This window comes from Oncorhynchus nerka, linkage group LG24 (assembly GCF_034236695.1).
Source record: "Oncorhynchus nerka isolate Pitt River linkage group LG24, Oner_Uvic_2.0, whole genome shotgun sequence".
Lineage (NCBI taxonomy): Eukaryota > Metazoa > Chordata > Actinopteri > Salmoniformes > Salmonidae > Oncorhynchus > Oncorhynchus nerka.
Genome location: NC_088419.1, coordinates 53475299 through 53490190, shown reverse-complemented (window position 1 = coordinate 53490190; position 14892 = coordinate 53475299). Strand labels below are relative to the sequence as shown.

Below are 14892 nucleotides of genomic sequence, written 5' to 3'. Positions count from 1 at the left end.
ACATTTATAAAAGGGGTATATATACTGAAAAAAAAGAAAAAAAACTAAAATTAGTGTTTCAATACTGAATCAATCCACCCTGTCATTATTAATCTAACCACCACACTCACGTGACACCGCTGAAACAGTCGAATGACATTTTTACAGACATTCATAGCATTTCCTGGGTGAATTCCAGACACTAGCAAGGGATGTGTGAACCACCAACAGGTTATGTAAATAGACAAACATACATGTATAAGTGCAAGGGAAAAGAGGTGTCTAAGTATAAAAAAATATAGCACCAAAAACTGAAATATAAAGGCTTTAAAGGAATTATATACCATCTCCCAAAATGTGCTGGGTTGCCAAAGACCAATAGAACATATTCATCTCAATGGGCTTAGTTATGTTGCGGCGTGATTTACAGATATGAACACCTATGTCCATGCAAAGTGCTACGGTCACTTAAATCGTGACTGAAGCGCAGGAGTGCCTCAGATTTCGACAAGAGGTTTCTCATTCACCTAGTTTTATTATAAATGGGGCAGGGACGGAAACAGAGAAACACAGGACCATTCTTTAGAATTATTATTTTGTTCTTCTATTGATTCCAATGAGCCAAATATACCACCGAACATTGGCTTTCAGAATATTGTGACAAGGAGGGAGAATCAATAGGTGGTAGTAGACATTCTGGGACACATCTTTGAGAACAAAGCCAAGTCATGTTATGAACAACAGCGGGTGTTACGAGACACACAATATCCAAACCAATGCATTGAGTCCAGAATCTGATATATAGAATGTCGTGACATATGGTGCACACAAATACATACATGATAGATTGTCAAACGTTAAGATTAGTATGAGATATATTACTTAACTCCAGTAGTGTGAAATAGCTATCTAAATAAGTGATCAGTGTCATGCAATCCACTTTCAATCCTTTTTGCTCAGACTTATAGCTAGTACCAAAACACATGCTGCCGCTAAACACTCTTCCGTGTGACAACGTGAGCTCGGTTCCACTTACTTTGTCCGGCCATTGGCTAATGATATCATGCGAGTAGCCTGTTGCTAATCAAATGATAGTAAGTGATAAAGTAGCCACACCACATTATTGATATACAGAAAACTCAATTTAGGAAAAACAAAAATAGAATTGCTAATGGATTGATAAAAGAAAAACAGATGACACTACATTTTTCTGTATGAAATAATTAGAATGATATGATCTGCCAACATGTGGCTGGCTGAACACACCCTTTTCACATATTTTCAAATGTACAAGGTGCTCTCAAAGAGCCATGGCATTTAATTAAATTCAAATGAGATTTTAACTTGTGAGATCTGCATGCTTGTACAACTCGGCATGGCCCAAAAATATAATTTCAAGTGTAAGTAAAACAAAACAAAAAAACAAGTACATTTCTCCAAGAATAACATTTAACCCAAGTGAAAAAAAAGTTTTAAATCCTTTCATATCCCTTCTCCTTGAATAAAATGAAAATATCCTTTGTAACAAAGAGCAATATAACATAAGTGCTTGGTCTGCAAGCAAAGTGGTGGGCATGGATGTGTAAGCAGTGCTGACATGCATTTGGACTCAATCTGCTTTGATAGAGAGCTAAAAGCGTCGACATTCACAGATATCATTTACATTTTACTGCAATTAACCAGATACACAAGCGATTGCTGATATAACGGTGATTTTCCGTTCTTGTTAAAAATCATATGTTTAGCATTTCCTTTAGTTCACTTAGGCACAATAATAACCACTCTGTGATAAATGGAATGGACTGTCTTGCAAAGTATTGCTAATGACTTCTCATTTTGTGAATCCCTCTTCAGTGAAGCTTAACCTCTGGTGCATGTGACATTCAGTGGTCCCATTGACATGGCATATTTAAGAAACAAGGCTCGAGGTTTGGTATATGGCCAATATACCACGGCTAAGGGCTGTTCTTACGCACAACGAAACACGGAGTGCCTGGATACAGCCAGTAGCTGTAGTATATTGGCCATATACCAAAAAACTCAGAGGTGCCTTAATGCTATTATAAACTGGTTACCAACGTAATTAGAACAGCAAAAATATTTTTGGGGAAATACCTATTGGTATTCGGTCTGATATACCTCGGCTTTCAGAAAAACAGCAGTCAGGACTCAACCCTCCCAGTTTATAATTAAAGGATGGTGACATCATGCAGCTTCTCTATGATAAAAACAACTCTGGTCTTGAAGAGGTACTCAAATAGAGGTTTGGATACAGTCGGTTTATTAGTGTGGAAATATACTGTACTGTTAACACTTCATTCAAAGTGCATTTTTTCACTAAATAACTACTCGGTACTAGAACTAATTCAGTCATCCGAGTTGGTACATAAATGACTCAATTGTCTATCGACTTCCATCTAAAACTACTTACGAGTATTTATTTTGAGTACAAATTATTACCTAGTATTTACCAAGCCATTTCTTTCAAAAACACACTGTCAAAAGAGTATACCACAGTATGCGCTCTAGATGAAGGGTTAAAGTGACTGATCTGAATGTTACACAAAAATACTGCACATTTCATGATTTCTTGAAACGTGGACTTCCATTGTTTTATCAATGTCAGAGTAATCCTTCTGTTCACATGCATACCATTACCTTCCAAGACATTGGCGATCTCCTTAATGTTCATAGACCGTCTATGAAACTCTAAATGGAATGTCGAAACATGTCGTCGTGCTTCAGTAAGTGCTGAGGTCTCTGCACGACTACATGTGCACCAGGAGACAACAAAGGTCCCATCTTCACCTCTCACACACCCTCTGCCTTTTTTAGTTTTTGATGGACATCCTATTCTATTGTAACACTGATTCTCTCACTGCGGTCCCCTTGTCTGTGGAAATTGATAACTGTGCAAATGGGTGCAGGGCTAAATATACCTATGAAACGCTATACGGATTAAATGATTCATCGTTGAAGGAAGAACTCAGGAGTTCAGCCCCAAGGAGGCAGAGGGTTTCCTACAGCTGTCGACTAGTTTTCTCTGGGCTGTTGCGGATTTGGATCACAACTACCTGGCTGTTGATAAGAAGTGTGAGGAACTTCGATTAGTATTGCCAGTCTTCTAAGTCCACCTTAACTAGCATTCATAATGAACAACATTTCTTCATGTTGGTAGACAAAAGACTCTTGAATATCTTCATGTTCTGCCTTCATATCCATGGTATAGATGTACCCAGGCAAAGATGCTGGAGTCCGCTCTATATTAATAAGATTGAAAGGAGGAGAAAAGCCTGCTAATCCACCAGGCTATACGTGATGCATGCTAGGGTGGGAAATCGTCAGTTTAGAGGGGGGAAACGAGTCCATCACAATTTAAGAGAAGATAAAGTGAGGGAGATACTTTGGTGGATAAGAGTGCAGGGATCTGAAGATTCGTCTTGTTCTCTCTCAGAACTCCACTTTACAGGCAGGGAAGGTCTCCTCTTGCATGGCCACAGTGCTGTTGCTGCCCAGCACGGTAATGCCCAGCTCCCCCTGCCTCTCGTGGGTCTCCTGGTACCACTCATGCATCGTCAGTGAGTCAAAAGTGGGGATCAGGGTCACCTGAGTAGAAAGGTAGATGGGTAAATAAAAATGAGAGCATGTGCACATAGAAGTAGACAAGACTTTTGACAACGTACTACAAATATGGAAAATGAGAAATAAGAGAAGGGGAGAGAGGGTGACCTGCACATCGGGCCAGGCTGTCTTCCCGTCCAGTAGGGCATCAAGTATAGGTCTCATGACAGACTCCTTCAGGTGTTCATTGCCACTGACAATGTAGCAGGAGGAGCGCAGGCGTCGGAAGAACTCCACGTCAATGGTGGTAGAGGCACAACCAGATGGGAGATAAGCCAGGTCCAAATAAACTGGGGCCCCTCCAGCTGCACTGGCCTTGCTGCCCACAGAACCTGTAGGACACAAAGCAGAGTTAGGCATAAAACACAATGTACACATATTGTACAAAAAATTAGGAACACATGCTCTTTCCATGACAGACTGATCAGGTGAAAGCTATGATCCCTTATTGAGGTCACTTGTTAAATCCACTTCAATCAGTGTAGACGAAAAGAATGCTGTTCATTAACTACAGCTAGGCGTTCAACGCCATAGTACCATCCAAGCTCCTCATTAGGCTGGAGGCCCTGGGTCTCAACCCCGCACTGTGCAATCGGGTCCTGGACTTTGACGGGCCGCCACCCCAGGTGGGTAAGGTAGGAAACAACATCTCCACTTCGCTGACCCTCAACACTGGGGCCCCACAAGGGTGCGTGCTCAGCCCCCTCCTGTACTCCCTATTCATCTATGACTGTGTGGCCATGCACGCCTCCAAATCAATCATCAAGTTCGCAAGCGACACAAATATTATTGGGCTTGTTAACCAACAACGACGAGAAAGCCTACAGGGAGGTGGTGAGGGCATTCGGAGTGTGGTGTCAGGAAAACAACCTCAACAAAACAAAGGAGATGATCGTGGACTTTAGGAAACAGCAGAGGGAGCACCCCCCATCCACATCGAAGGGACAATAGTGGAGAAGGTGGAAAGTTCCTCGGCGTACACGTCACAGACAAACTGAAATGGTCCAACCACAGACAGTTTGGTGAAGGCACAACAGCGCCTCTTCAACCTCAGGAGGCTGAAGAAATTTGGCTTGTCACCTAAAACCCTGACAATTTTACAGATGCACAATTGAGAGCATCCTGTCAGGCTGTATCACAGCCTAGTACAGCAACTACACCGCCCTCAACCTCAAGGCTCTCCAGAGGGTGGTGCGGTCTGCACAATGCATCACCGGGGGCAAACTATCTGCCCTCCAGGACACCTACAGCACCCAATGTCACAGGAAGGCCAAAAAGATCATCAAGGACAACAATCACTCACGCCACTGACTGTTCACCCCGCTACCATCCAGAAGGCGAGGTCAGTACAGGTGCATCAAAGCTGGGACAGAGAGAGACTGAAAACAGCTTATATCTTAAGGCCATCACTGGCACATTAGAGGCTGTGGCCTACATAGATACTCACTATTCACTTTAAACAATGCCACTTTAATAATGTTTACATATCTTACATTACTTATCTCATATGTATATACTGTATTTATACCATTTATTGCATCTTGCCTATGCTGCTCGGCCATTGCTTATCCATATATTTATACATTCTTATTCCATCCCTTGAGATGTGTGTATTAGGTAGTTGTTGGGGAATTGTTCGATTACTTGTTAGATATTACTGCACTGTCGGAACGAGAAGCACAAGGATTTCCTACACTTGCATTAACATCTGCTAACCATGTGTATGTGACCAATAATATTTGATTTGATGAAGGGGAGGAGACTGGTTAAAGAAGGATGTTTAAGCCTTGAGACATGGATTGTGGATGTGTGCCATTAAGAGGGTGAATAGGCAAAACAAAAGATGTAAGCACCTTTGAATGGGGTATAGTACTAGGTGCCAGGAGCACCGGTTTGTGTCAAGAACTGCAACGCTGTTGGGTTTTTCACACAACAGTTTCCTGTGTATCAACAATGGTCTACCGCCCAAAGGACATCCAACCAACTTGACAACTGTGAGAAGCATCGGAGACATCATGAGCCAGCATCCCTGTGGAACGCTTTCGACACCTTGTTGAGTCCATGCCCTGACGAATTGAGGCTGTTTGGAGGGCAGAAGGAGGGTGAGGGGTGCAACTCGATATGTGACCGACTGGCTTGATTGTCTTATGTTACAACATTTGTAATGGATAAATGTACAAATCAGAGCTAGAAAATGGTATATCATACACTGCAGTTGAGGAACAATGGAAAAGTAATTCTGCATTGAAAGTTGATACATTTACATTACATTTAAGTCATTTAGCAGACGCTCTTATCCAGATAAACTTGTTACCTCACTTTTGAGAAAATGGCCCTTGAATGCTTTGGTACACCTACTGGAGAGCTCTTCTTTGTCTACACCCATTCAGCATCATTCACACCCTCTAAAGCTTTAGCACCACCCATCTCCTTAAGGATTCACATGTGAGGCCATGTACTAAACAACCAAAGACTGCAAAACAATGCTTGGTTTATACTACGTGTGTGTTGGTAAATTTGATCTGGAGTGCCAGAGTGTTTTTTATATAACCTTAAATAAACTAGGCAACTCAGTTAACTAGTTGCTCCTACCCTCTACTTTTTTGAACATTTTGTTAAAAATCGCGCAACATTTCAGCGCCCTGCTACTCATGCCAGGAATATAGTACGTTCATATGGTTAGAATGTGTGTATAGGAAACCCTCGGACGTTTTTAAAACTGGTTAAATCACGACTGTGGCTATTACATAACGTGCGTTACATCGGAAAGCGCAGGAAAACCTGATCACAGAAAATGGAAATAAATATCCTTGCGCCACTTCCAGCAATTGTTAACAGTGAGCCGAATTAGATAAGACCGAGCATTCAACTCCCACAGCATCCCCATGCAGTCGAGTATCTTGTGAATTTAATCCTCTTTGATTCTTGGTTGAACCGAAAGAGGGGCACGACGTACCTCCGGTCTCCACCCAGATCATTCCGGAAGAGCTCTCTCCTGAAATTTTTTCCAAGACGACAGCTAATGATATGTACATCGCCTACGGTTGATTTTTATCGCTTATTAACGTTTACTAATACCTAAAGTAGCATTACAAACGTATTTCGAAGTGTTTTGTGAAAGTTTATCGTCTACTTTTTGAATTTTAAAAAATGACGTTACGTTGTGAAATCGCTGTTTTTTTCGTTTATCACACAGTCTACATATAACGATATCTTGGCTTTATATGGCCCGAATTAATCGAAATAAAGACCCAATAGCGTTTATGGGACATCTAGGAGTGCCAACAAAGAAGATGGTGAAAGGTAATGACTGTTTTCTATTTTATTGTGCGGTTTGTGTAACGCCGAAATGCTAATTATTTTGTTTACGTCCCCTGCTGTGCTTTTCTGTTGTAGTGTATTGGTGCATGCTATCAGATAATAGCTTCTCATGCTGTCGCCGAAAAGCATTTTAAAAATCTGACTTGTTGCCTGGATTCACAACGAGTGTAGCTTTAATTTGATACCCTGCATGTGTATTTTAATGAACTTTTGAGTTTTAACTAATACTATTAGCATTTAGCGTAGCGCATTTGCATTTCCAGAGCTCTAGTTGGGACGCAAGCGTCCCAGGTAGAGGTAAGAGGTTAAGAACAAACTCTTATTTACAATGACGGCCTACCGGGGAACAGTGGGTTAACTGCCTTGCTCAGGGGCAGAACAACAAGATTTTTACCTAGTCAGTTTGGGGATTCGATCCGGGAACCATTCAGTTACTGGCCCAATGCTCTAACCACTGGGCTACCTGCCAGGTTCAATGATATCTAGCTAACATTAGAATATAACTAGCAATTCAAATGGCTCTGCGATACGAATAATATTACTACACAGATCATACACCTAATGTTAGCTAGCGAGCCAGCCAATGGTTGCCCTTAGTTTGAAGATGTAATCCAGAGACGGGTGCTTTATACAATGGCCTTCTGTGTTCTCTTTTCGACTATGTCTGCATATTTGCAATCAAACGCCAGAATTTTCTCCATCTCCTTAGCTATTATACTCAAATTCCACTCATTTCAAAACTCGTCCTCCAGAAAGTGGAGAGCAACACTTATGCAGTTCTACTATGTGATATCTTCCAAAAAAGACACGCTAAAAAGGATTACCTACACATACTGACCAGCTCATGTTATAGACAGAAGTGTACTACATGGCAGACCAATCCGAACTCATCTCTCGGCATGTCCAGCCCACTCATTATCCCAGCCAATCATTGCTAGCAGGAAGGTTGCTCATTTTTTCCGTGGCTAAACCAACTAGGTTCGTAATTTACCAATTTTATTCGTATTTAAGGCAGAAGAACTTTCACACGTTCTAGAAGGCATTTCTGCCAAAAAACACATTTTGATTAACCTCTTGCTTCTACTCGGGACGCTTGCGTCCCAACTAGAGCTCTGGAAATGCAAATGCGCTACGCTAAATGCTAATAGTATTAGTTAAAACTCAAACGTTCATTAAAATACACATGCAGGGTATCGAATTAAAGCTACACTCGTTGTGAATCCAGGCAACAAGTCAGATTTTTTAAATGCTTTTCGGCGAAAGCATGAGAAGCTATTATCTGATAGCATGTAACACCCCAAAAGACCCGCAGGGGACGTAAACAAAATAATTAGCATTTCGGCGTTACACAAACCGCACAATAAAATAGAAAACAGTCATTACCTTTCACCATCTTCTTTGTTGGCACTCCTAGATGTCCCATAAACACTATTGGGTCTTTATTTCGATTAAATCGGCCCATATAAAGCCAAGATATCGTTATATGTAGACTGTGTGATAAACGAAAAAAACATCGTTTCAAAACGTAACGTCATTTTTTAAAATTCAAAATGTCGACGATAAACTTTCACAAAACACTTCGAAATACGTTTGTAATGCAACTTTAGGTATTAGTAAACGTTAATAAGCGATAAAATTCATCAGGAGGCGATGTAAAGATCATTAGCTGTCCGTCTGGAAAAATGTCCGGCTAGAAACTCAACGAAAATATCCGGTCCTAGACCTAAGGAAATACGGTGCCCTGCATGTGTTTGACCAAGAAAAAAACTCGAAGGGAAATGACAAGACTCTAGACACCGTGTGGAAGCTGTAGGTACTGCAACCTCAGTCAATTAATTGTGGTTCACCTTTATCAATGGGTTCAAGTAGCGCATGGATATATTTTCCCATTTTCAGTGATCAGTTTTTCCTGTGCTTTTCGATGTAAATGCCGTTCTGGTAAAGCCACAGCAGTGATTTAACCAGTTTTATAAACGTCTGAGTGTTTTCTATCCACACAGACTAAGCAAATGCATATACTATATTCCTGGCATGAGTAGCAGGGCGCTGAAATGTTGCGCGATTTTTAACAGAATGTTCAAAAAAGTAGAGGGTCGACTTAAGAGGTTAACTTCATTGGGATAGGGGGCAGCATTTTCACTTTTGGATGAAAAGCGTGCCCAGAGTAAACGGCCTCCTACTCAGTCCCAGATGCTAATTTATGCATATTATTAGTAGTATTGGATAGAAAACTCTGAAGTTTCTAAAACTGTTTGAATGATGTCTGAGTATAACAGAACTCATATGGCAGGCAAAAACCTGAGAGAAAATCCAAACAGGAAGTGGGAAATCTGAGGTTTGTAGGTTTCAACTCAGCCCCTATGAAGATAGTGGGATATTGGTTATGTTGCACTTCCTAAGGCTTCCACTAGATGTCAACCGTCTTTAAAACGTTGTTTGATTGCTTTTCTACAGACAATGGAATTCTCTGGTTGGAACATTATTGAACATTTATGATAAAAATATCCTAAAGATTGATTCTATACATCGTTTGATATGTTTCTACGACCAGTAATATAACTTTTTGGAATTTTCATCCGACATTTCCGCTGGAAGTTGCACGCACGTTTCGATTTGTTTACCAAACGCCCTAACACAAGGAGGTATATGGACATAAATTATTAACTTTATCGAACAAATCAAACATTTATTGTGGAACTGGGATTCCTGGGAGTGCATTCCGATGAAGATCATCAAAGTGAATATTTATAATGCATTTTTCTGACTAATGTTGACTGTGCAACATGGCGGATATTTATTTTGGCTGGTTTGGGCTCTGAGCTCCGTACTCAGATTACTGAAAAAGCATACCATGCAAAGTTTTTTAAAAATCTGACACAGCGGTTGCATTAAGGAGAAGTTTATCTAATGTTCCATGCATAAAACTTGTATTTTCATCCACATTTATAATGAGTATTTCTGTAAGATGATGTGGCTCTCTGCAAAATCACCTCATGTTTTGGAACTACTGAACATAACACGCCAATGTAAAATGAGATTTTTGGATATAAATATGCACTTTATCGAACAAAACATACATGTATTGTGTAACATGAAGTCCTATGAGTGTCATCTGATGAAGATCATCAAAGGTTAGTGATTAATTTAATCTCTATTTGTGCTTTTTGTGACTCCTCTCTTTGGCTGGAAAAATGGCTAGGTTTTTCTGTGACATGGTGGTGACCTAACAATTGTTTGTGGAGCTTTTGCTGTAAAGCATTTTTGAAATCAGACACTGTGGCTGGATTAACAAGAATTGTATCTTGAAATTTGATTTATGAGATTTCTGTTGATTTGTATTTGGTGCCCTGCAATTTCACTGGCTGTTGGTGAGGGGTTCCGCTACATTCCCAGACAGGTTAAAAAGTTTACATTCAAATGACTCTCCTATGAAGTAGTGAAGCTCGATATACGCCTAGCTTCCTGAAAAGAGTCACATATCTGGAAGGTGTTCCTAATGCTTTGTAAATTGATTTTAGAAATCAAGTAATAAAAGATTATCAAATGTCATCGTTCTAAGTGTAAAACACTGACTGTGCCTACCTGAAAAAGTTGACCTTGTAGTCCCAGGTCTGGAGCCATTAGTGATATTGCGGGATGAAGGCCTTGTGTCAAGACTTGAGGTGATTTTCAACGTACCAGTTGTGCTGCCAGTCTTGGTCTTGCTGTTCAGAGTTGTACTGGTGGCTGACGTTAACCTGTGTGTGACCCCAGCTGGTTTCTTGGTTTTTGTGGCACTGCTCTTTGAGGTCTTGCTTGGAGCATCAGCCTCAGGGTCAGCCATGCAGGCACCGGGCTGGGGCGGCAAGGGTGGCAGGTCCTTCATTGGGGCTGGGGGAGGGTCCTGAGAGGAATGTTGAGCTCCCCTGTTGGAGGAGTGAGAGCTGGGATGGTCGTGTGGATGGTGGGGTGGGAAACTCCCAGAATCCTCATCAGAGTCCATGTCCGCAGTGATGGAGGGGCAGTCTTCAGTCCCTGGGGGTATGTCTGAATCTGTGGCTGTGTTGAGGGACTCACTAGCAGATGTGGGTGGAGTCTCCTGACCTTGTGGCGAATGTCGATCACTATGAATGACGCTTTGTGGCTTAGCTAGGTCCTGGGAGTGGTTGCTGTTTTCTGATAGTTCTCGCGGGCTACCGGTCGCTAGCCCCGGAGACAGATGCTGTTGTTGGTTCTCTGGGGATTTCGGATGCTTGAATTCACAAGGTGAGACCAGGCAGAGGTCGACGTCATGGGGAACGTCAGGGAGAAGACCCTGAAATCCAGTAAGGCGTTCCTCTGAGCCGTCCCCTGGCGGACGCATGTTATGACATGTCCTCAAAGGTAAGGACATCCCCATTTTGGGGTCAGGATCAGCAAAATGCCCATTAGAGTAGGACCTGTCCATATGGTCTCCCTTGGGTGACTCATCAATAGATGGGAGCACCTGTTCAAAAGACACGGAAAGAGACTCATCAACTTCTGTCGAGTGTGGGGAACCGATTTCAGCAGGCATAGAGGTAATATTGGGGGAGACAGAGTCCGGCAGCATGAAGGGACTCAGTGTCAAAAGGCTTGATTGCTTCTCCTGGGACGATGTAGAGTTCTCTAGGTTCCCCTTCAAGGAGCCTACCTCAGAGTTCCTGCAAGAACCCATGACATGGCAGTCTTCAAAGCCAAGGCTAGGCACCCTTCCCCCGAGACTACTGTCCTCACCAGAGCCCTGAGCATCCTCTTCAGGTGATTGGTGGAAAGGGGTATGCCCAGCGCTATTAGGGGCTGAGTCAGCAGGGGAGACCAACTCTAAAGTCTTCTCATCTGAGCTGGCACATGCATCTTGTCCATTTCGCAGGGCCCCATCAAGAAGTCTGTATTCAGTTGGTGTAATATCAAAGTTCACACTGCGGTCACTTTTAGGAGTTTTGGCAAGAGGTGAAGTGGTTCCCAGGGACTTCTCTGGATTTGGGAGTGTCTCCATGCAGCGGAACTTTTCTGGACTTTCCAAGATGTTACCCTTCTCTGCATTTTCTCTTGATCCATTCTCTGTTTCAGGTTGCGCCATTCCTTCATTGTTAGCTATAGTGCTCGCTACAACAGCAGTCTTTTTCTCTGACTCTCCATTTTCTGCTCTGAGCTTCTCGAATTCCACTGTCATGTCTTCAGGCGTTGACATCTTAGAACGATCCGCATCCCCTTCAGAGGCTGAAGCTTTTTGATTCTCTGTCTTTTTACTCGTCTTTGACTTTCCCCCCTTGTTCAATGAGTCTTTCTTGGGGATTGCATCCTTCAAAGTTCCATTCTTGCCTACATTTTTTTTTGCTTCTGCGTTTCCTAATGAAGGTCCAGCTGTCACTTTTTTGACATCCTTGCTGACAGGTTTTGTTGGTTTCTTCTCATCTGGCTTGATTTCCTTCTTGATCTCTTTCTTTGGATCAGGTTTGATGTCTTTCTTTGGTTTTAGACCAAGAGGTTCTTTCTTAATTGGTTCTCTCTTTTTCTCCACATTCTCATCCTTTTTGGCAACAACTGCAGAGGCTTTATCATCCCTCTTTTTGACTTCTTTTTTCTCATCCTTTAAAGGTTCCTTCTTTGTCATAAGCTTTTCGGGCTTTGGAAGTCTTTGTTTAGCATCCACATCCTTCAATTTCAACTTCTCATCCCCTTCCTTTTCTTTAGGAGCAATGTCACTTGGGCCTTTGGGCTTGGTCTTCACGTCTTGTTTCCTAAGGTCCCCACGTCCAAGTTTGTCCTTCAGCAAGGCACTGCTAGGTCTGGAGTCCTTGGGAAGGGACTTAAGGCTCTCCCGACTCTCTGCACGTTTTGGTTGTTTATCTGATTTGGATGCTTCAAGGTCCCTAAGGCTCACGGCGGGGTGTTTCAGGAATTCTAGATGCTTTACTTTGTCAAGTCCTTCAAGAATCTTGGCCTGCGGAGTACACCCAGGGAAGAGAACTCGAATGATCTTCTCATGAGTACTGGCAGGATGCCACACCAATAGAGCACAGATGGAGACAAGGCAAGGCAGGGGTATCTCTGAGCCTTTCATGTTGGATCCATTGCCGGGCCAGTTCTTCATCAAAGCCTCAAGCTCTTTACTGCCTTTGACTGGGTTAAGAACATACAGCTCTAGACGACCGACTCCCATCTTCTGGAAAAGTATAACAGGCTCAATGGTGGGTCCATTTGAGCGACTAAGAGGCTCTGGATTGATTGTTAGCCTGTCAAGATGCTGCAACGTGAGTGCCACCTGATCGCAGCTCCGCAGTTCTTTGGGATCACCCTCGAATGACTTTAATCTCTCTGGAGCATTAAGAAAAACTATGCCAATATCAGGAGAAATTAGATTTTTCATCCAGTCCTCATTGATCTGAGAGTCGGCAGATTGTTCATCCTCCAGTTCTACCACTTTCCTTTGGAGAAGACTGTTCACCCCTGGAAGATTGTCAGTACCGATGTGGGTGAGGAGCAGGCAGTCAACTCTGTCCAGATGTCTAACCAGTTTCCAGAAACAGGAGCGTGGATCGGACCCACCGTTGACCAGGATGTTGAAACCGTTAACAGCAAAGAAGGCAGAGTCTCCTCTCCCACCTGGAAATACGTAACAGCAGGGGCGAGAGAGTTTGAGGAAGCCCACAGTACTGGGGGGCTCCAGCAGCTCAAAAGAAGACTGTGGCTCCAGGGACTCGGAGAGATATTCTGTGAACTCTTGCAGACCTTCCATTTCAGGTAGCACTGATGGCAGGTTTGTTTTGATGTCAATGAAGTCTTGTAGGTTGTGTTTCTCCAACACGGAGTTCTTCCACACTCCAGTGTTAGGACAACTCAGTGTGAGGCTAGCTTTTTGTGTAGGGTCTGCCGAGCTCAATAACTCTCCAATCTATTCAAAAAGATAGAATGGTTTGATGTAAAATCACTTGACCAGCTTATTAATAATGCTTTGAATTTAGATTAAATCTGTAACTTAGAATATACACTGATTGTACAAAACATTAAGAACATTTGCTATTCCTATGACAAATGTCTGGTATACTCTGTGTATATTACAGTAAAATAACTCACCTCTTCATCAGCAAATATCTGAATGAAGTCACTGAGAGAGAAACATCCTGTTTGTAAGACCAGGTCTCCTGCCTCTTCGACACATTGTCCAGCAAGAACCAACAACTTGTGGCGAGACACGTCAGATATAAGCCGGCGCACCTAGGGAAATGGAAGGAAAAGTAGTCATGAAATTAAGCTCCATTTAGTAGCCTATACAATTCCAAATAGGGCAATAGTTTAGATTGTGCTTAGTGTCACTGAAAATACAGATAAACAAGGCCTCTCATTCAAGATTAAAAAAAAATGTTTACAGTCTATAATATGATAAAAAGGGAACATGGCAAGAAAAAACGATCATCTTGATCCAAATGACATGCATACTAGCCAGATCGGATATTTTTTTAAAGGCTGCACACAATTTGTTTTGGTGCCTTAGGCCACAATCAACCCACATGCTGATTTCAATGTATAGCCTACATACAATGTTATTAAGTGATCAATAAAAAAGGATCACGTGTTTTAACATTTTCATGATAAAAAAGGCAGCCCCTCAAACTCCATGGCAATATTCTATTGTTACAAAACTTCTCAAATTCCTTACACACCCCCCCCCCCATCCTTTCCCAGAGAAAGTATTTCAGGAATTACTGTTCACATAATCTTCACAGTACTAAACATACTGCAAACGTTGTTCAGCCATGACATTGAAATAATTCCCAAATTTACCCGCAGATATGCTCATACAGAATGAGAACGCAAGAGATTATTTCCCCTAATATTGAATGCATTCTGAAATATTGGTGAATTAAGCATCACAAGCATTAGCTGACAAGCACAGGCTGAATGAAGTAGATTATTGGTTCAAGTGAGGCAGGTTATATTTCATTACAGCAACGACAGGATAGGATTTCC

The 14892-nt window shown here is 42.1% G+C and overlaps 1 protein-coding gene across 3 annotated transcripts in view; it reads right to left on the bottom strand.

Moving 5' to 3' along the window:
* Positions 1 to 494: 494 nt before the first annotated feature.
* LOC115108160 (microtubule-associated protein 1S-like) overlaps positions 495 to 14892 on the bottom strand; it is a 46721-nt gene continuing 32323 nt past the window's right edge. Inside the window, exons 4-7 of one of the 3 annotated variants that reach the window (XM_029632192.2) lie at positions 13999 to 14139; positions 10504 to 13816; positions 3709 to 3932; positions 495 to 3585 (exon numbers count right to left, since the gene is read on the bottom strand). In XM_029632192.2, the coding sequence (XP_029488052.1) occupies positions 3430 to 3585; positions 3709 to 3932; positions 10504 to 13816; positions 13999 to 14139 (3834 nt within the window). In that variant the 3' untranslated portion in view covers positions 495 to 3429. Of the gene's footprint in view, positions 3933 to 10503; positions 13817 to 13998; positions 14140 to 14892 lie in introns of all 3 variants that reach the window. The other 2 variants (XM_029632190.2, XM_029632191.2) reach the window with 2 other exon arrangements.